Source organism: Scardinius erythrophthalmus, assembly GCF_964197995.2.
Source record: "Scardinius erythrophthalmus genome assembly, chromosome: 16".
Classification (NCBI taxonomy): Eukaryota; Metazoa; Chordata; class Actinopteri; order Cypriniformes; family Leuciscidae; genus Scardinius; species Scardinius erythrophthalmus.
The window spans coordinates 22,817,563-22,838,973 of record NC_138236.1 but is presented as its reverse complement, the minus strand read 5'-3'; the positions used below and the strand labels follow the sequence as shown (position 1 = coordinate 22,838,973).

The following is a 21,411-nucleotide window of genomic DNA, read 5'->3' as shown; positions in this document are numbered from 1 at the left end:
ACATAACAGCATTAAACACTAAAAGGTCTTTATATTTACTAAAAAAACATAAAATATCACTTAATTTTAACATGCCTATGCAAAGCATGCTGGGAACTAGAAACGCACTGCCCAATTTCCAAAGTTTATCAATTTTCATTATGTTTATACATCTTAATCTATTACAAAAAACAAGTAAACAAACAATTAATGCAGAATTGTCCATTTAAATTTAACGCAATATTAAGTTGATGTAATGATCATCATTATTATAATTCAATGTTTGCAACTTAAAAGTTGTATTCAAATCTGGTAACCATGCATGTTATTAAGTTGTGGTAATAGGTCCTCTGAATTACTTTTTAGGGGGTATATTGTTAATAATATAATATAATATAATATAATATAATATAATATATATATATATATATATATATATATATATATATATATATATATATATATATATATATATATATATATATATATATATATACAGTGAGGAAAATAAGTATTTGAACACCCTGCTATTTTGCAAGTTCTCCCACTTAGAAATCATGGAGGGGTCTGAAATTGTCATCGTAGGTGCATGTCCACTGTGAGAGACATAATCTAAAAAAAAAATCCAGAAATCACAATGTATGATTTTTTAACTATTTATTTGTATGATACAGCTGCAAATAAGTATTTGAACACCTGAGAAAATCAATGTTAATATTTGGTACAGTAGCCTTTGTTTGCAATTACAGAGGTCAAACGTTTCCTGTAGTTTTTCACCAGGTTTGCACACACTGCAGGAGGGATTTTGGCCCACTCCTCCACACAGATCTTCTCTAGATCAGTCATGTTGGAAGACCAAGCCTCGATCCATCTTCAATGCTCTGAGGGAAGGAGGTTGTTCCCCAAAATCTCGCAATACATGGCCCCAGTCATCCTCTCCTTAATACAGTGCAGTCGCCCTGTCCCATGTGCAGAAAAACACCGCCAAAGCATGATGCTACCACCCCCACGCTTCACAGTAGGGATGGTGTTCTTGGGATGGTACTCATCATTCTTCTTCCTCCAAACATGTTTAGTGGAATTATGACCAAAAAGTTCTATTTCGGTCTCATCTGACCACATGACTTTCTCCCATGACTCCTCTGGATCATCCAAATGGTCTTTGGCAAACTTAATATGGGCCTTGACATGTGCTGGTTTAAGCAGGGGAACCTTCCGTGCCATGCATGATTTCAAACCATGACGTCTTAGTGTATTACCAACAGTAACCTTGGAAACAGTGGTCCCAGCTCTTTTCAGGTCATTGACCAGCTCCTTCCGTGTAGTTCTGGGCTGATTTCTCACCTTTCTTAGGATCATTGAGACCCCACGAGGTGAGATCTTGCATGGAGCCCCAGTCAGAGGGAGATTGACAGTCATGTTTAGCTTCTTCCATTTTCTAATGATTGCTCCAACAGTGGACCTTTTTTCACCAAGCTGCTTGGCAATTTCCCCGTAGCCCTTTCCAGCCTTGTGGAGGTGTACAATTTTGTCTCTAGTGTTTTTGGACAGCTCTTTGGTCTTGGCCATGTTAGTAGTTGGATTCTTACTGATTGTATGGGGTGGACAGGTGTCTTTATGCAGCTAACGACCTCAAACAGGTGCATCTAATTTAGGATAATAAATGGAGTGGAGGTGGACATTTTAAAGGCAGACTAACAGGTCTTTGAGGGTCAGAATTCTAGCTGATAGACAGGTGTTCAAATACTTATTTGCAGCTGTATCATACAAATAAATAGTTAAAAATCATATATTGTGATTTCTGGATTTTTTTTTTTTAGATTATGTCTCTCACAGTGGACATGCACCTACGATGACAATTTCAGACCCCTCCATGATTTCCAAGTGGGAGAACTTGCAAAATAGCAGGGTGTTCAAATACTTATTTATATATTTAACAATTATTGCATTTTTGCTCTGCGGGTGTAAAAAAAAATATCCAAACATTCTCTTGTTCAGTTGTGTAAAACTTTTAAAGGCCGATTTATATAGACAATTAAAAATGAATCAGCCTCAAACAGAGAGATTTCAAAGGTTAATAAATAGATTTCAGAGGCTAATAAATAGATTTCAGAGGTTAATAAATAGATTTATACATTTAAGCATTTTTTTTTTTTTTTTTACAATTAAAAATTTTCAACATTACTAAGCAATTTTGAAATGGCTAAACATTGACTTATTCAATTACTGTATATTCAATACTAAATGCAAAAATTGTATTAATGGAATACCACATATTTTCACAATATTGTTTACTCACTTGGTACGATTTTCTATATATTAATTGTGTTTGCAACAATGTTCATTAAAGTAAAAAGAGCATCATGGTCTTGGCTCAGAGCACAATGTTTTTACCTCAGAAACACACTGAGCACATAAGCTCAGTCTGCAAACATGACCTTATGTAATGTGCATTCAGAAGAGGCACTGAGGGAGTAGGGTTTTTTTTTTTTTTTTTACCATAACTGTAATGGTTCATTATTTCTGTAAATTAGGGTCATGGCTGCTGAATGCTGAACTGTTCAAAGGAGGAGGGAGGGCGGGTATTATTCTATCTGCCTCTACAGTAAATTAGACATACACACACTTTCAGTAGGCATTAAGTGTCTTCGCCTGGATCAGCATAAAAAACATCTGGCAAACGGACTATATTCTGAGTGGACTTGAGGACATTATGATTGCTCCACTCAAGTGTACTGTGCTTAAGGTCAAACCTAAATGACTGGGTGGGTTGATGAGGTTGGGTATTTTGTAATCTCTATCATCTCTATCTATCTCTGGGATCATAATCTAGCATTAACTTGATGGTAATATATTATGGCTAAACTCCAACCCTGTTTCTTGAAGACAACTTTACCTCTAAAGATGAGGTCAGAGAAATTTTAACAAAAAAAGGTATACTGTCAATAATGTAGTGATGTATGAAGTACAACTTATCACTTTCAATCCAAGCAGCTTTCTGTTGGTAAACCATGTCTTGAACATTGTGGTGGGACCATGAAAACATTGGGGGTTTTCCGCATAAAAATTGGACAAATCATGAGCGCATGTCGGGGTGGGTTTTGGCCATTTACTTGTTGTTGGCCATAATATGAAAATATTTATTGGCTTATTGGTTTTGCCAAAATTGTAATATCTGTGCATCCCTTCACAATAAGATAATAAAATATGGACAATATGGACATGCCTTCTTCTCACTTTACTAAATGTTTATAAATGTAATAAATACTGTACCTTCATTCCCACTGCTGCAGCAGGTCCGCCGGGATCCACAGCCTGGACGTGGCAGGGTTTACTTCCTCGAACCACGAATCCCCAGCCCACTGCATCTCCCACAATCTGCAAACATATACATCCAAGCATGCTAACTTATTAAGGCACCATGAAAGAGATGAAATTGCAATGAGCAAAGTGCATTCGGCACTGTTTTTTGGGCATAATCAAACAACACAGATAAAACAACACTATCAGTGGAAGCAAATCATTGAAAATGCATGTCTTGTCCAGATACTTGACAGCTGAGGACACACATTATCAGCTTTCATGGGATTCTAAATTGCTCTCGGCTAGAATCATCTACGCATGCATCCGAGGAAAATGTCCTCTTGCTAATTTTAGTCTTGAACTTTTTCCTCCTTGCAAATGGATTCTCTGAACCAAACATAGTAAATTATGCACTTAGATCTTGGAGTCTGTGCACATTTTGTGTGTTTGTGTGTGTGTGTGTGTGTGTGTGTGTGTGTGTGTGTGTGTGTGTGTGTGTGTGTGTGTGTGTGTGTGTGTGTGTGTGTGTGTGTGTGTGTGTGTGTGTGTGTGTGTGTGTGTGTGTGTGTGTGTGTGTGTGTGCGTGTGTGCGTGCGTGTGTGTGTGACTTACTGTGAAAGTCTTCTTTATGTAAGGTCCACCAGGAGCCTGAAGTTCCTCTGGGCTCACTTGTCTTTTCAGCACTGTAAAAATATACACACAGTGTTCCTCAGTCGTGAACTCTAGGCCCGTTTTCATGACAGTAAAACATTTGACTATTCAACACATGGTGTAAAAGGATCCGTTTATCTATTCACTGCAATAACACTGAGTTTGATTCACTATTTACTTTACTCCTTATGACATAATACTGCAATCCACAATCCTTCATTAAAAGAATTGACACAAAGGCATCCTGAAACAAAACGTGAGAGAGAGAGAGAGAGAGAAAGAGAGAGAGAGTAATCAAGCTGTAATAGAGCGCTGAAGGTTCGTGTTTAATGAAGTAATGAGGTTGTGGCATCACTGTGATGGACTAATTTAGCACATAAGTGGTTCTAATCAGTTTGATGTCTTCATCACTAATGTAATAAGTGAGCCAAACTCTGAACCATTTGGTCACAATCCAGGATCCAACTGCACAGATATAGACTGGTTTCTAATTGGCTGATCAGAGCCCATTGTGCAGACTATAGAAGCAATGCATATAGCATATTATATATATATATATATATATATATATATTGGTAAGTAGAAACTATGTATGTGCATTGTAAGAAAAAAAAAATACAGTGTTTGTTTTTTATTGTTAAACAGTAGAGATATTAACTGAATAAAATTATCAGAATGAATCATGTACTATCAGAAAAAAAACTATGAAACAGTAATAATATCAAAATATTAAAGACAAATATGTTTAAAAAAATATTAACTTTGACTAGGCTACTTTTTTGTTTGGAGTTTTATTTTTTATTTTATTTTTTTATTTTGGGGGCTGTATAATTGTTTTGCAATTAAATTTTTAAAAACATGCAAGTTAATGATGTGAGGGTTGGTAAACAACAGTTTATTTTGGGGTGAACTTTCCATTTAAAGAATATTTACTGTATGTGTGTATATTCTGAATAGGGAGCACATGGCCAGGGCCTTTCCATTCCCCCTACAGAGTCAGATACATGCATGAAACTTTTCACACACAATGCCACATTCTTTTTAAAGCAGGGAGAAAGGATTATGTCCGTGTGTGAGAGAGAGAATGAGAAAGAAAGGGAGAGAATGATTTTTTTTTAAACAAATTTATGTTTGGGCCTCACTATTTTTCTCTCATTCTTTCTTATTCACTTTTTCTCATGAGTTCATTTTATTTTCAACGATTTTGGGTGGAGAGCTAAGTAATCCCAGGATTGGATGAGCAAATTGACCAATCACAGACAGGCAACGGCACTGCCAAACACACAAGCAAAACACACATCTGGAAAAGCGGCCTATTTCCATATTCACGAATTCAAAATGTCCAACATGTTACAACGTTAGACGCTCTGATGACAGATTGCATCCTGGATCCTCGTTGTTGGACGAAGAACAGGTCTGGTTTTAACAGTGGGCCTCACTGTCCTGGGGCAGAGTATGAAGCGGGGAGTTGTGCTGTGGTGAAATGAAGGCTGAGTCATGTGGTAGGTGTGGAATGCTTCATTACAGGCATGCTTCAGACTCGCCTTGGATCGTCATGGAGGCCAACGTTCTAATTTGGTGTTGGAGGAGGATGAGTCTGAGTATGTGTATAAAATGTTCCTCTGTCTCTCTCTCTCGGCCTGCTGGCTGTGCTCCTTGCCTTTCCTGAAGGGGACTACGTGTTCTTGCCAGACTTTCTCATAAACACACACGCACTAACGCGTGTACGGCACTTCTCAGCCTGAGAGTTTTTATGGGTCAGAGAGTTTACTACTCCACACAAACACACTCAGAATGGAGTGAGAAAAAAAGAGATAGAGACACAGTAAAATAAGAAAATGCATGTCACAATCAGTTCCATTTTTTTTTTATTTTTTTTTGTAAAATCACGAAGCAGTGATGAAAAAATATCCTCAAGAAATCAGGATGACAACTTCAGGTGCTTAAATATATTGTGAGAAAAGGGTTAGTTTACCCAAAAAAGTATCTGGCTACTCTTTTTTAATTAAAATTAATAGAAAGCGAGGCTGCCAAGCTCCAAAATGACCAAAAAAAAAGACTCAAAAGTCGTCCATATGACTCTATCTAGTTACTTATCACATATAATATATTATGTATAAACACAAATACCTTGTGTTTTGTCTCAAATGGCATTGTCGCACCATGTTTGAGTCCATACATATTCATATTACATTCTGTGGAGGCGTACGTGTACAGTGAGCATTACAATTCAATTATCAGCATGGTATTTTTCTATAGGTCAGCTTGTGGAGAGAAATGCATTTTTGCAGTGTCAGCGTCATTGACTGGACAAATGCAGCACACAACCTATATACATAAAAGCTCTAGTATTACGCTTCCTCATTTTATATTGCCAACTGTACTATCCAGTTTTTCTAGAATGTACTTTGTGGTGTAACACCGTGTCTTAACCATACGCAATGCGACAAGATTCTAGTGACAAGCAATTTGTCTGTCCACACAAGATGCGACAAGACAAACAAATCTATTGAAAATCACAGCCAATCAAAAGAGTGTGGGCAGAGCTCTCAAAACAAAATGAATAAACACATTATCAAATTCATAAATATTACACAATTTTAACCTTATTAAAAATACATATTGGGAGACTGTAACAACCTTCGTCATAAAATACAAACTGTTTCTAAAATATAATACCCTGTAGATTGTCGTGGTTGGCACAAAAAGTCTGAAATAACATGGAAAAGATACCTTTTGTTGTGTGTCATGTTGCATTTGGTTAGGACACGGTGTAATACCGCAAAAGCGGAGCAGGGTTTCATAACCCCGGGTAAAAGCATTCCTTTAGACAAGGTTAAAAGCAGGGTTTTAAACACAGGGGTTAAGCAAAGTGTGAAAAGCCCTTTTGAAATACTGTACGTTCAACTGTACGAAATACTGTACGCATAGGCTAAGTTTTCATTTAAAAACTAAAGTATGCTTTTGGCTTCAATGTGTAAATGTAGAACAAGATTCTCAACAGTTGTACTACCAAGGAAACCAATTTGATCTATTAAACTACTGGGTGACCTATTCCTTTGAATATAATCTTGTTAACTCATTCAGCTAGTTCAAGTTAACAAGGAGAATCCCTGTTAGAAGGGTGAAGAAGTTCATGGGAACTACATGGTCGACGCCTCGTAGAATTACTGTCAACAAGCAGGATTACAGTGGAGAACGGACAAACGGAACAGATGGAGAACAGGCGGATGTGGCTTTATGGCCTGACAGCACACAAACACACAAACTTCTCTTAAGAAACAGAGATATAGGTATATGCTGATATACGACACTCTCCACACATTGTGTTCTGTTAAAGGAACAGTAACACCACAAACATAACTTTGAGAAAGCTATAAGCTTGTCAAAGCTATTTCATTGTTGTGAAAAAACCTTAAAGCCGGGCCTACACTGTGCGATTTTCGTCCGTTTTTGAGCCGAACTTGTACGACTCTTTTTTTTTAATCTGGACGAATTTTAGCTCTGTTGTGAGTCGTTTGTCATGCAGTGTACAGGGAGAAACGAGAGGTGATTGACCTCTTCCGACCGACAATAGATAGTCGAATGAATTTCCTACATGTCAGAAATGTTGGTTGCCCCTCGTGAGGGTATGGTACAGTTGAAGCAGAGCTACGAACTGATTGCCCTAAACTCATTGTTTTTTCTGCACGAAAAAAGTTAAACCATTTCATCTTTAATGCAGCGAGAAAGAAAACGAAAAGAGTGGGATCTTTAAGTTCTGGAGCTATCAAACAGCTGCAATTTAGCAAACTGTTGCTTACCTCCAGTTCACATTGCAAAATGGATAAACCATATTACCCACGTCTTCCAAGCCAACTGCGGGTCCATATACGGCAGCGCCTCTTTTATTAATTTACTTGATCATTCATTTACTTGTTTCACTTTTTACTTTCACTTTATTTACTCATTTATTTAATATTTACTTAATTGTATTACCACGGGAAATGTGAACCATTGTCCATCATTTTGCAATATTCAACAATTAGGACATTTATCATTTGAGATCGGTGCGGCCCTGACATTCACTGCAGATTGAATCACTCTTAACACACCTCACACCACAGGAAAATCTGATAAGACAAAATCGCCTGCAGCTTGAAAAACATACAGTATTTTGGAGCTATAAACGTTGACCATAGCTCTCCTTTGTACGTTCATGAGAAAAGCTTTGTTGGCTTGTGGACTTGAATAATCACCTCAATTTCCATTTTTCTCACTAAAACCTATGTTTATTTTATCTTCAGAAGATATATAACTGTCTGCATGATATGCATTAAATACTTATGAGACATTTGCATTCTTTTTGAAGCTTGAAAGCGAGTCAGTACCCACCATTGTTGTACGGAAAAGAGCGACTAGAATATTTATGAACATTTCTCCTTTCGCGATCCTCAAAAGACATACAGGTTTGAAATTACATGAGGGTGAGTAAACGATGACAGAATTTTTGGGTGAACAATTCCTATAAAGGGCCATGAAACAGTAAACTAGTTTCAAGAAAACAATGCTCAATATTTTGAAGCTATAAAACATTTTAAAGCTGCAGTCCGTAAGTTTTTTGGGTTAAAAATTATCCAAAATAAATTTTTGAGCAAGTACATAACCAGCCAGTGTTCAAAACTATCTGCTTGCCTTAGCTTGATTCAAAACGGTAAGCTTGTAATAATGTTTTTAATTCCAGTGGTACTGGTGGATTTCCACGGGAAACTCGAGCATGTCTTTGCGTCATTACGTCACATCTGTACACATAAAGAAGGAGTCTCGGCTAGTAGGATATATTGCGTGTGAGGATGTTGGAGGTGGAGATTTATAGCCTTTTCTCACAGCACTTGATATAATTAAACTTATCAATTTTATGGTGGATCCAGAAAGGTTCAAACGACAATCACCAGTGACAACTAGAGATTCACCCGTTGTAAAATGCAAAAGACTTTGGACTTCGGAAAAAAAGGAAAAGAGACTGCAACCGGCCCGTGCGAAAACAAGGATAAATATCGGAAGGGCATTAAATGTAGTCACGCAATGCTGATGTTGTTAACATTAACAATTTGAGAACAAAGTATAATTTGCACGGTTTGACGTGATAAGCGATCGTTAGATTTAATCAGCGCGATTTACTGCAATGGTTTTTTTTTTTCCTCAGAACAAATGTGGATGTTACTTGTTCAGATGACATTTTCCGGTGAAAATTCTTATGCTGGTCATACTTCCAAAAAGTAGAATCTGTGTTTCCGAATGACTGTATCCACACCGGCGCGTTGACTGACAGCCGCACATTCTCCTCAAAACATTGGATTCATCCGCGCTGTGCCGTGCCGAGGCACAACCCATGTAAAGTTGATAATTCCGCGAATAACTGCAATTGCAGATTTCGAACAGAGATGGCGACAAAGAGGAAAAACTACGGACTGCAGCTTTAAAGTGAGGCCATGTTATTATACAAACAGGGTGGAGATGTTGTAAAATAACTGCTAAAGCTAATGCTAGTTAACACTAGGTTAAGAAGCTTAAAGACAACAAGAAATCAAAATTCAACCGATTTGCTTATTTGACGATGCTGTGTGCCATTTTGTTTTTGTTGAAATTATGTATTTGGGGTGTTTGGGCACAGAAAGGGGCTTTTCTTACCAGACTTGGGGTTGCAGAGCACAGGAGGGCTGCTGCTGAGTGTGGGGCTACTGCTATAGTAACCACTGCTGCCACAACTACTGCTCATACTGCTCCGCCGTACCGCTGACACCACCTTTATCTCTTTAGTGGGACTGACTGAGGAGAAGGAGATTGAGAGAGACAAATTAGGTAAGATAGAGACAGTATTAGAGGAAGTGAGAGAGCAAATAGAGATCAGTTAAAATCCACACGCAACACTTCTGCCCGCTGAAAACACCATGATCCAACAATTTAGATGCCGTTGTGGTGTCTAAACATCCTTTTTTGCACTTACGAACTGAAAAAAAAAAAACAGTGCAGAGGGAAACATCAGATCTGTTAAGAGTTCTCCTTTTGATGAAAATATACCATATGGCAAACAGCATCATGAACACGTATACTTTAGCAATCTAAATGAACATACCATAAAAATCTAGCTTTATATAAAGCTAATTATAATTGCTACAGCCAAACACAAACCCCAACATTAAAACTTTTTTATTAAAAAAATAAATATTATGTAATAAATAAAAATGATTTACCACTTAAAAATGAAATGCAAACAAAGAAATCAATATATTAATTCACAAGGGTCTCAAAGGATGGATATATAAACAAATCACTTTTCAGATAGTCAAATTTCGTAATGTTTATTTCATTTATGCTTAATTTATTTGAATTTTTAAGCATTTTTAAACATCAATCAAATAAACAGCTATTTATTTGTAAATTAAAAAACGTACTAATTTATTAGATTTTATTTTTATAAAAATAGAAAACAATTAACCCTTTTTTATTTTAAGAATAATCCACTCCTTCATTTTTTAGTAATATCACTGTGAAATTGATTATATTGTCAACAGAACAAAAAATAACTGATTATAGACCTTATGCGCCAGAGAAACAAGCGCGCAGCCTTCTTTAGAATATTGTCTTTGAACTTCCGTTTTTTGCGGTAGCTCTGTGCATTTCAATGGCATCACTGTCGAGGAGTAATTAGCCGGTGAAGTGGATTTACTTATTGTAAAGTTAACGAAAGTTTATCATGAGGATTGTAATGTTTAAAGCAGATGTCTTAAATGCCAGTAGACCGGGAAGATTTTAAAACGAGCCGTTCATTCATAAATACGTAAGATCGCTGTGAAAATACAGACCGGAAGACAAAAGGTCTATACTGTAATTAAAATATGCAATAAGTACAGAAAACAGTGTTGGGTAGCACTTTATTTTACAGTCCTGTTTCGTATGAACATACAAACTAACCCCTGTAGTTACCTCCTACTACTCAGTACTTTTGTGGCTAAGTACATTGAAAGTGCACTTACTGTAAAATAATGTGCAACCCAGTGTTGTGTAGTTCAACACTGATGACTGAGTCAAAACATTTAAATTCATGTACTTGTTAAGTCAACATACACACTCCACAGGCCCGTTAAAAATGAGAGTTCATATTTTATTCATCTCTGAAAAGAGGAACCAGTCCCAAGACAACATGAGCTAATTTCTTTTACTGACTCATGACGGCGTGATACTGAATCTACAGGCAAATACTGAAAAAAACTTGATCTGAAACAAGTTTACATTTACTGTAATACATTATTCAATGTGATAAATGCTAAATTGCAGCTTTATCTGTAGTATAACACCGTGTGCCGAAACACTAGATCATGAATCTAAATTAAAGGTAAAACTAAGCAAGCATCAAGAGAACAGAAGTAGTCTTAAAATACTGAGGTTAAATTTATAACAATGACTAATACAAAATAACTCAAATGGAGTATAACTAGACCAAACAGTAACAAAACCAGGCAAAAGGGGCATGTTGTGCTTGTTTGACATGCTCACCTTTCAAATACTCATGACACAAAACATGTCAGATTCATCTAACTAACTCTCCCAAAGAGGTCTGGAAACAACTGTGCAGATGAGAAACTACAACCTCCCCTATTTGAACATTCCTTACTTTCAGTACACAAACTATGTGAACTTCCCCCTGAGAGCTCTAGCGTACACAAGCACTGACAGAATGTGAGAACCTCTAAACATCAAACTGTCAATCGAAATGAACTGCTGTGGATGTAATGTCTATTCAATTCTGTACTCACTTGTCACTGTAATGCAATGTCAATGAGGGGGTCAGGGGTCTTTGTCAGCCAATACTGATATGCAATTCATTGTAATTTATTTGCTTGTTTATTTGACTTGCATATCATGTAATAAATCTGATTATTAAAAATGCATTACACATTGAATATTATATATTTTTTAAATAGATTAACACCGTCAGCTGATGACGACACTTCAAATTAAAAGCAATGTTTTCCAGATGATACACTCTTTCAAAACACAAGTTAGTCATTTCAGCAACTTCCTTACTACAACATTGAAATTGATTTTGGTTGTCCTAACTTTATTATGCACTGCATCAACAGCCAATTAAAATGCAAGAGACCACATCCAAAAGTTCATTATCTATGTGCCACTGCAAATGATCACAGTTGTGTCCACTAAACCTAAAAAATCTATATAATAAAACTACAGGGTGTAGTGAACACTGGTGTGCATGCATTCTGTGGATTTCCTTCATGATCATGGACTAACCTGAAAGGAAGCTGGTGTTTCCCCCGTCAGAGCCCTGTTTGCGCAGACAGAAAGGGCTGTCCTGGTTCTCCGGTATGCTGCGACAACGCTCGTTCAAAAGCTCCATCAGTCGTCGTCGCCGCCGGAAATTCATTCTGAATTGGTAAAGCAGTCCGCCATCCACAAAGTGGTGCTTGTTAGAAACTGGGGGAAAGAAAGAGAAATGCATAGAGAAAGACGGTCATATGTCAGTTTATTGGAATTAAAGTCATGAACTGTCAAGCCACAATGGTCTAAAACCTAGAAGTGAAAGACAGAAAATACAAAACTCAACCCAATATCCTTATTTTGGATTGTACCTTCAAGGCTTTTGTTTTATTAATTTATTAAATGTAAAATAATATTCATGTTTTATTTGTTCATTTAATTTTTGTTTATTTTACCAAGAGAAGGGGGCAGAGCAGAGGTTGGCAAAACAGCAGAAAAAGCTGAAGTCCCTTCTTAAGAGTTCTTTTTTTTTTTCGTTTGCTAAAAGCAGGAGAACCAGTTTAACCAAGTCTAGAGAGTGAGTGAGTGTGTTTGTGTAAGAGGAGCACATGCCATCTTAAAATCTCATCCCATAATCCTATGGAGGAGCAATCCTGAACTCCCTTCTAGCATGAGTCATCATGTTTCAAAAACAGTGTTTAGTTTTACATAAGAGCATTAACTTTCCCTTTTTATTACCATGTTCAGTGCTCTACTGTGTTATTATTATGCCATGTCTCTAATCACAGGACCGTTACTTTAGCTTCAGCAATATTTCAAAGACATGCGGCAGGAGAAGTTCAATTTGACATTCCTCCTTCCACCACTACAAATAATGTGTTCACTGTGTGTGCACATTCCTTTGCTATCAACACATAAAATAAAATAGTCTTTCTTAAAAACTGGGAACCTTTGAAACGAGCAAAATCAAACATATATGTATTGGACAGTGAAGCATAGTGGATGCATTTGGTTTGTTGTGCAGAGGAATGCAGATGTGTGTAGGAGAGAGCTGAGCTAAACACTCGCTCATTGTCTGACAATCACTGCATGGTTAGTCTCGCAGAACAAGTCTTTTGCCTTTCCGCAAACCGTCTGGTCCATTTTGCTGCTTATTCTGGCCAAGAAATACTAGACAATATTAGACAAGAAGGGACCACGTGACAGACGTATAAAGTGGCCTTTATTATTTTTTTCATTATTTATTATGAATTTTGCGAGCAAACAAGCAGTCGTATATTATCTTAAAGAATAGAAAAATGTATGCGAGGAACCAATGAGCTCGCTGCTCAATACTTTGCATTTGCTTTAGCAGTTGCAGTACACTTTTAGAAACCATCCACCTTTCCCGGCTCCACCTGTATAAATCTGCTAAGAGTAATTCATGTACGTTATATTGTACAGCAGCAGCATGTCTTACTTGCTCACAACAGTGTATGTATTGGCAATAGCAATTCCTGTGCTTGCTCTGCACCAACAGCAGCAGCAGCATCAATAACTGCAGCAGCAGCAATAAGCAACACCAGCAGCAGCAGATCTATTCCGCAAAGGCCAAACATATCAACACTGCCATATCCATTACCATGCCAAACACTCTGAGAGTTGTCATGACAGAAATATATGTATGTGGTCAGAGTGGCATCCAGTCTATGGGCAAAGAGAGATAAACCGTATTATTATATGAAAGTTCAAAGAGTATTTTATAATCCATAAAGGGCTCTCATATCTCAAAGCAAGATTGTTTTTTTGTATTTGTTTTTAAATGTACGTTAAATGCTCCAAATGTAGTTTCATTTAAAAAATGTATATAGGCAAAAAGTTTCAATTTTGCAGAATACAATTTTTTGATATATAATTATAGTCCCATCCTTTTAACCAAGATTAAATCTGATGTCTAATTTAATTATATGTTGAAGCGGTATCCTTAACCATGTTCAGACTGTCAGTCCAAATGTTTTTTTTTTTTTGTTTGTTTTTTTTTTTTTTTGCATATACCATTTAGCCTGGCAAGCCAGACCTACATCAAGATGTTAGGTCTGGAAACTCACCATAGTCACGGCTCAATCCGAGGGGCGGGATAAACGGCTGTCTTTCAAATTCCCTCTGCACGCAATAGGGCAGCGCTTCAACCAACCAGAGCGTTTTCCCTACAGCGGAGCTAGTTGATAGATTCAACTTTTGCCATATATCTGGCCGGCAAACCGACGAACACATCTTCCTTTTTTTAAGAATAACTTAAGTGCCGTTCTTTGCTCTTTTCTCAAAGAAAAACTTAACTCCAAGTCCTCCAGAGTCGCGGCCAAAGCCGATTCGAAAGACCGTTGTTCTCCATCAGCAGCCGCCATTCTTTGTTTTCAAGTGGCAGCCAGGTAACCGTCGCAACTCTGTCGTCATATGTTAAGCCCGCCCCGCCTACTCTATACACGACGTGATTGGCCTGACCCAATTTGGGTTTTTGTAGCTAGAAGGTTTATTGAGAGTGTCTAGACTACCCTGGCTGCGAAATACATTTTGCTGCCGCTAGGGTGCGTCTAGATTTCTAGACTATATACCATTGGCTTCCAATCAAATTTAGCAAGTGTGAAAAAAAAAATACGTTTCGAACTACTTTATGTGATTTTAAATCCTTTTTAATTTTACTTTAGTTTCAATCGCATAAAATTTTACTTCAGTTTCAAATGCAGTTTCTGCTTTGATCAGATTTTGTGTAGCTTTTCACTTTCTCACGCCACATCAAACTTATAAATGTCAGACGTCACTGCAGGAACAAGGTTGTGTTGTGTTGTTGTCAATGTGTGATCTTCATGGTCCAGTGATGAGGTGATACCACACGAGTCCTCCAGTCACCGCGAGTCGGCCTGGTCCACAACACACCTTTATCAATTTTGAGAATTTACCACAACAGCATGGAATAAAGCCATACCACGCAAAGGTGTATACTCAAATCGACGCGAAGCGGAGGGGTCTTGAATTCGCTATAACAACCACCTCGCTATACATTATCCCGCTTATTACATGGCTACCTACAAAATAAATAAATAATTTGACACAAAATATTGATTTAAAAACTATTGCATTGCTTCCGCTAAAGAAAATAGTCCGTTCCGTGTCCATAGCAACGCTCTGTTTTTCATGGCAACGGTGTGTTATACTTCGCAGCGGTCTGTTATCAAGAAATAACACACCGCTTTCTACTGTACATTGGAATTCAACCAAGCCATGTAATAATGATAAATAAAACGCAGCTCAGATCTGTCGCTTTCGATGACGTGAACTGCATTGAATTTGCACATAGCACAGGAATTGAAGATTGGATTTATGTTTGTTTTGCAGAGACACATTTGTGTGGCCAAGTGTAAATGGAACCGTTTTAACAAATCGGACAGCTATCTAATCAGTAAAAATGCAAGTGACCAGATGTAAATTAAGACACCACAATTATAGTGGCAAATATAGTGTACAAGAACTGCAACAACACTGGTGAAATGTGTAAAAACGTTGATCTTTTCAGTAGAAAAAGGATTGGATTTTTATCCAAAATAAATAAATAATGATTGTTTCATGGACATAACTCATAACTTAGCAATAAAATCGGACGAAAATAGTATCATATAGCTTCTTTAGCACAAAACAAAAAGGGGGTGTGGGGTTGTTGTGACACTCAGCTCTGTGAAATAAACTCTCCGCTCACTGTGTCTTTTAGGTCTCCTGAACAAAAGTCCCACACACTGAGCCGATTGTCAAGCACATGCAGTCACATTCAACCCACAAGAAAAAGCAGGAAAAGCAGAGAACGTGCTTTCTGGTTCTGGAGAACACTGCCGTCTCCACCCTGATGAGGGGAATGAGTTCATATGCTGCTGTGTGCAGCATGATCGTCCTTTTTCAAGCTTATTTATCGTACAACTGTGCAGTGCAACTTTGGCTGGCCGTGAAACAGTCACAACAGATTTATACACACTTCTCGACACAGTGCAGTGCTGCAATTTCAGGCAGTTCCGCAATTTCAGGGGGCCTCGCTGTTGACGGTTAAAGGCTGTCATCTTCACCCTATCCCTGGCCCTACCGCCATGGGCAAAATGATGAATTCACCTCGAGTTTTTTTCCACTGATCTGTTGGTTTAAAACAGCAGATTTCCTGAAATGCCCTGCTCATGTGTGTTGCTGTGTTGACTGTATCCAAATGTGTCAGCTAAACTCAAGTCAGGGCACAAACCTTTGTTCAGTTATGTGTTTTTTCATTATGTAATATCTGTATGCATATGAACATAATATAGACACACTGATTCAGATATTTAAGTGCAAGACTAGAACACATCCCAAAAGGCTTAACTTAATTGTGTGGAAAAGTTCTCCGTAATTTAAAGGATTAGTTCAATTTAAAATGAAAATTAGCCCATAATTTACTCAAGCCATCCTAGGTGTATATGGCTTTCTTCTTTCAGACGAATACAATCGGAGTTAATATACTAACTCATAGTATAATATAAAAATATATACTATACGTACGGTTCATTTGGCCGTATGTTCGGCCAAACGAACATACGCAGTCTACTTGCCCCTAATGCGCAACTTACGCAACTCATGACGTCAGAAGTAGCGTAGTGCGCCTGTCACGGGACGGGAAAATGGTGAAGCGAGGATTCAAGTGCAGGAAGTAGGGATTTAATAGACAATCAAAATAAAACAAAACTACAAACAAAACCTCCCTGTGGGGGGGGGGGAAACAAGACAGGTCTCAGGTAAAACATGAACACGAGGGAACATATATACAACGAACCAGCACAGGACTGCAAACACAGGGAGACTAAATAGGGAACAAACAAAAGAAGGTAACGAACAAAGCAGGTGGGAAAGATAAACCAATAATGAGATAACGAGATGGGAGGGGCTAGACAATTGACATGAGAGCACATGGCACAAGGAAAACAAGACAAGCCATGTGCTCACAACAACCCAGACAAGACACATGACAAACCCGACACTGTGACATAACCCCCCCTCTACGGAGCGGCTACCAGACGCTACAAGACCACAACACAAAACAAGAGTCCAGGGTGTGAGGTAGAACAGTAGGGCATCAGGGGAAGGAATGTGGCCAGGTCCATGGAAGGGAAACGGGGACAGGGAGTGACAGTCCTTCAGGCAGCCAGGGCGGAGATGACCAATCATCGGGCGGCCAGGGCGGAGCAGACTTTCCCTCGGGCGGCCAGGGAGGAGCAGACGGTCCCTCGGGCGGCCAGGGCGGAGCAGACGGTCCCTCGGGCGGCCACGGCGGAGACGGCCCCTCGGGCGGCCACGGCGGAGACGGCCCCTCGGGCGGCCACGGCGGAGACGGCCCCTCGGGCGGCCACGGCGGAGACGGCCCCTCGGGCGGCCACGGCGGAGACGGCCCCTCGGGCGGCCACGGCGGAGATGGCACCACCGGCTCGGGAACTGGAACTGACACCACCGGCTCGGGAACTGGAACAGACACCACCGGCTCGGGAACTGGAACAGACACCACCGGCTCGGGAACTGGAACAGACACCACCGGCTCGGGAACTGGAACAGACACCACCGGCTCGGGAACTGGAACAGACACCACCGGCTCAGGAACTGGAACAGACACCACCGGCTCGGGAACTGGAACAGACACCACCGGCTCGGGAACTGGAACAGACACCACCGGCTCGGGAACTGGAACAGACACCACCGGCTCAGGAACAGACACCACCGGCTCAGGAACAGACACCACCGGCTCAGGAACAGACACCACCGGCTCAGGAACAGACACCACCGGCTCAGGAACAGACACCACCGGCTCAGGAACAGACACCACCGGCTCAGGCTCAGGAACAGACACCACCGGCTCAGGCTCAGGAACAGACACCACCGGCTCAGGCTCAGGAACAGACACAGGCTCGACTGCGGCCATCTTGTCAGGGGACCCAGGCTCGGCAGGCGTGACGTGAACAGGCTCGGCGGCAGCCATCTTGTCCGAAGACACAGGCTCGGCAGGCGTGACGTGAACAGGCTCGGCGGCGGCCATCTGGTCCGAAGACACAGGCTCGGCAGGCGTGACGTGAACAGGTTCGGCGGCGGCCATCTTGTCCGAAGACACAGGCTCGGCAGGCGTGCCGTGAACAGGCTCGGCGGAGGCCATCTTGTCCGAAGACACAGACCCGGCAGACGTGACGTGAACAGTCTCTGTGGCGGCCATCTTGTCCGAAGACACAGGCTCGGCAGACGTGACGTGAACAGTCTCTGGCTGGGCAGATGTGACGGATCGCTGGGGTGGTGCAGGCAGTGCGAGCAGCTCGGGTGAGGCCAGTAGAGCATGACACCTGGGCGGCGCGGGCAGAGCAAGACACCTGGGCGGTGCGGGCAGAGCAAGACGTCTGGGCGGCGCAGGCAGAGCAAGACGCCTGGGCGGTGCGTCAGGGACGGCAGTCACCTCCGGGATGGTCTCCGTGTTTGGAGCCACCGGACTCGGGACCACCGGACTCGGGACCACCAAAACAGTTACGGAGGGAGCCTTTCTCCTCCTCCTGTGTTTTGGGACCACCGGAACTGGGACCACCGGACTCGGGACAACCAGACTCGGGACCACCAGACTCGGGACCACCAGACTCGGGACCACCGGAACTGGAACCACCTTACTCGGGACCACCGGAACTGGGACCACCGGAACTGGGACGGGGATGGCCTCCGGGACAACAGCGGGCTGCCTAACAGGAGGACTCTCTCGTTGGACCAGATAGGCGATGAATCTCCAGAACGTCAAACGCTCCAGCCCTGCCATTGTCCAAACATCTACAGGCTCCTCAAGGGCGTAATTAAACAGGTCCTTAAGGGCCATTTCACCCAGCCCCAGCCCATCTGCAGCGGAGCAAAATTCTAGGGCAAAGTCCTTCACATTTTTCCCTTCTTGACGAAGGGAACTTAAGGCGGTGAACTTCACAATGCGTTCATAACGCGGGCAGAAAATAGGAGAGGCTGGTGGCTGGCGTGAATCCTTCCGCTGAATCCTCATATTGGCTGGTTCGTTCTGTCACGGGACGGGAAAATGGTGAAGTGAGGATTCAAGTGCAGGAAGTAGGGATTTAATAGACAATCAAAATAAAACAAAACTACAAACAAAACCTCCCTGTGGGGGGGGGGGGGGAAACAAGACAGGTCTCAGGTAAAACATGAACACGAGGGAACATATATACAACGAACCAGCACAGGACTGCAAACACAGGGAGACTAAATAGGGAACAAACAAAAGAAGGTAACGAACAAAGCAGGTGGGAAAGATAAACCAATAATGAGATAACGAGATGGGAGGGGCTAGACAATTGACATGAGAGCACATGGCACAAGGAAAACAAGACAAGCCATGTGCTCACAACAACCCAGACAAGACACATGACAAACCCGACACTGTGACAGCGCCACAGCGGAGCGTAAGTTGCGCTTTACACTTAAGTGGAATCTGTATGTTTGTTTGGCCGGAAGCTAGTTATTTTACTTTATAAAGTTTTAAATATTAATATTTCTCTTACACAAACTCATCGTTTTGCTTCAGAAGACCTTTATTAACCCCCTGGAGTCATTTGGAGTTTGTTTATGATGGATGGATGCACGTTTTTGAGCTTCAATCTGTTGGTTGCAATCCACTGCTATTATAAAAAGCCTTGGAATAGCCAGGGTATTTTTTAATATAACTCTGATTGTATTCGTCTGAAAAAAGAAAGTCATATACACCTAGAATGGTGAGTAAATCATGGGCGGATTTTCATTTGAAAGTGAACTACTCCTTTAAGGTCATTCACATTTTTATTCAAAGTCAGCAGAAATCAGACAGGAAAGGTGCTGTCAAACAAAGACACTGCCGTGCATGTGACTGTTGGTGTGTGACTGAATTATAGGGTATAGCTCCATTCTATAGGAGTTGCTATGTGTGTTTGAGTGCTGGTCTGTATTGGGTGTGTGTATACAGCTGTGTATTATGCATGTGAATTCTTTTGTGTAGATGAGTTCTAGTGTGACACTGTGTTTGCCTGTTGCTTGGTCAAAGGTATGCCCATCTGTTGCTGACCATCAAAGTCTTTCCTCCTGTCAAGTCATGACTCAACAAGCCCCCTTGTATTATTTAATAGCTTACATAACTTGATTGAATGTATATTTTAAAGCACAATGCATTGTATGATTAGTGAATTCCTGAAACTCTAGGAGTTACTTAGAGATATACAGCGGGGGAAATAAGTATTGAACACGTCACCATTTGTCTCAGTAAATATATTTCCAAAGGTGCTATTGACATGAAATTTTCACCAGATGTTGATAACAACCCAAGGAATCCATACATACAGAGAAACCAAAACAAATAAGTTCAGATATTAAGTTATGTGTAATGTGAAATGACACAGGGAAAAAGTATTGAACACATGAAGAAGGGAAGGTGCAAAAAGGCATGGAAAGATTTCTTCTCGCAAGATTTCTGATAGAGGAGTGAAAAGAATAATCAGAAGAGTTGTCCAAGAGCCAAGGATCACTTGTGGAGAGCTTCAAAAAGACCTGCAGATAGCAGGTACTGTTGTCTCAAAGAAAACAGTAAGTAATGCACTCCACCCGTACTACACCCGACTCCCCTACTGAAAAAAAAAGCATGTTGAAGCTCATTTAAAGTTTGCTGCACAACATTTGGAAAAGCCAGTGAAATACTGGGAGAATATAGTGTGGTCACATGAGAGCAAAATTGAACTGTTTGGATGCCATAATACACACCATATTTGGAGGAGAAATGGCATTGCACATTACCCTAAAAACGCCACACAACTTGGTGTTGGCTCTTGGACAACTCTTCTGATTATTCTTTTCACTCCTCTGTCAGAAATCTTGCGAGGAGCACTGGTCAAGGCAAATTTATGGTGAAATTATTGTCTTTCCACTTCCGTATTATGGCCCCAAAAGTGCTCACTGGACCATTCAGAAGCTTAGAATGGCGCCTATAACTAATGTCATCATTATGTTTTGCAACAATTAGGTTGCGAAGGTCTTGAGACAGCTCTTTGCTTTTACCCATCATGAGATGTGTCTTGTGTGACACCTTGGCAATGAGACCTTTTTGTAGACCATCCGTTGGGACTGAACCAGCTGTTATTAATTTCCACTGACAGGGGGCTGGATTGCTTTTTAATTTCTGTAAGTTTT

The 21,411-nt window shown here is 40.4% G+C and overlaps 1 protein-coding gene across 1 annotated transcript in view; it reads right to left on the bottom strand.

The window, feature by feature from the left end:
• The window catches only part of deptor (DEP domain containing MTOR-interacting protein), a 41,524-nt gene that overhangs the window by 4,465 nt on the left and 15,648 nt on the right, over nucleotides 1-21,411 (bottom strand). The window contains exons 6-9 of the mRNA XM_081387947.1: nucleotides 12,226-12,408; nucleotides 9,604-9,741; nucleotides 3,895-3,965; nucleotides 3,253-3,357 (exon numbers count right to left, since the gene is read on the bottom strand). Coding sequence (XP_081244073.1) covers nucleotides 3,253-3,357; nucleotides 3,895-3,965; nucleotides 9,604-9,741; nucleotides 12,226-12,408 — 497 coding nt within the window. The remainder of the gene's footprint in view (nucleotides 1-3,252; nucleotides 3,358-3,894; nucleotides 3,966-9,603; nucleotides 9,742-12,225; nucleotides 12,409-21,411) is intronic.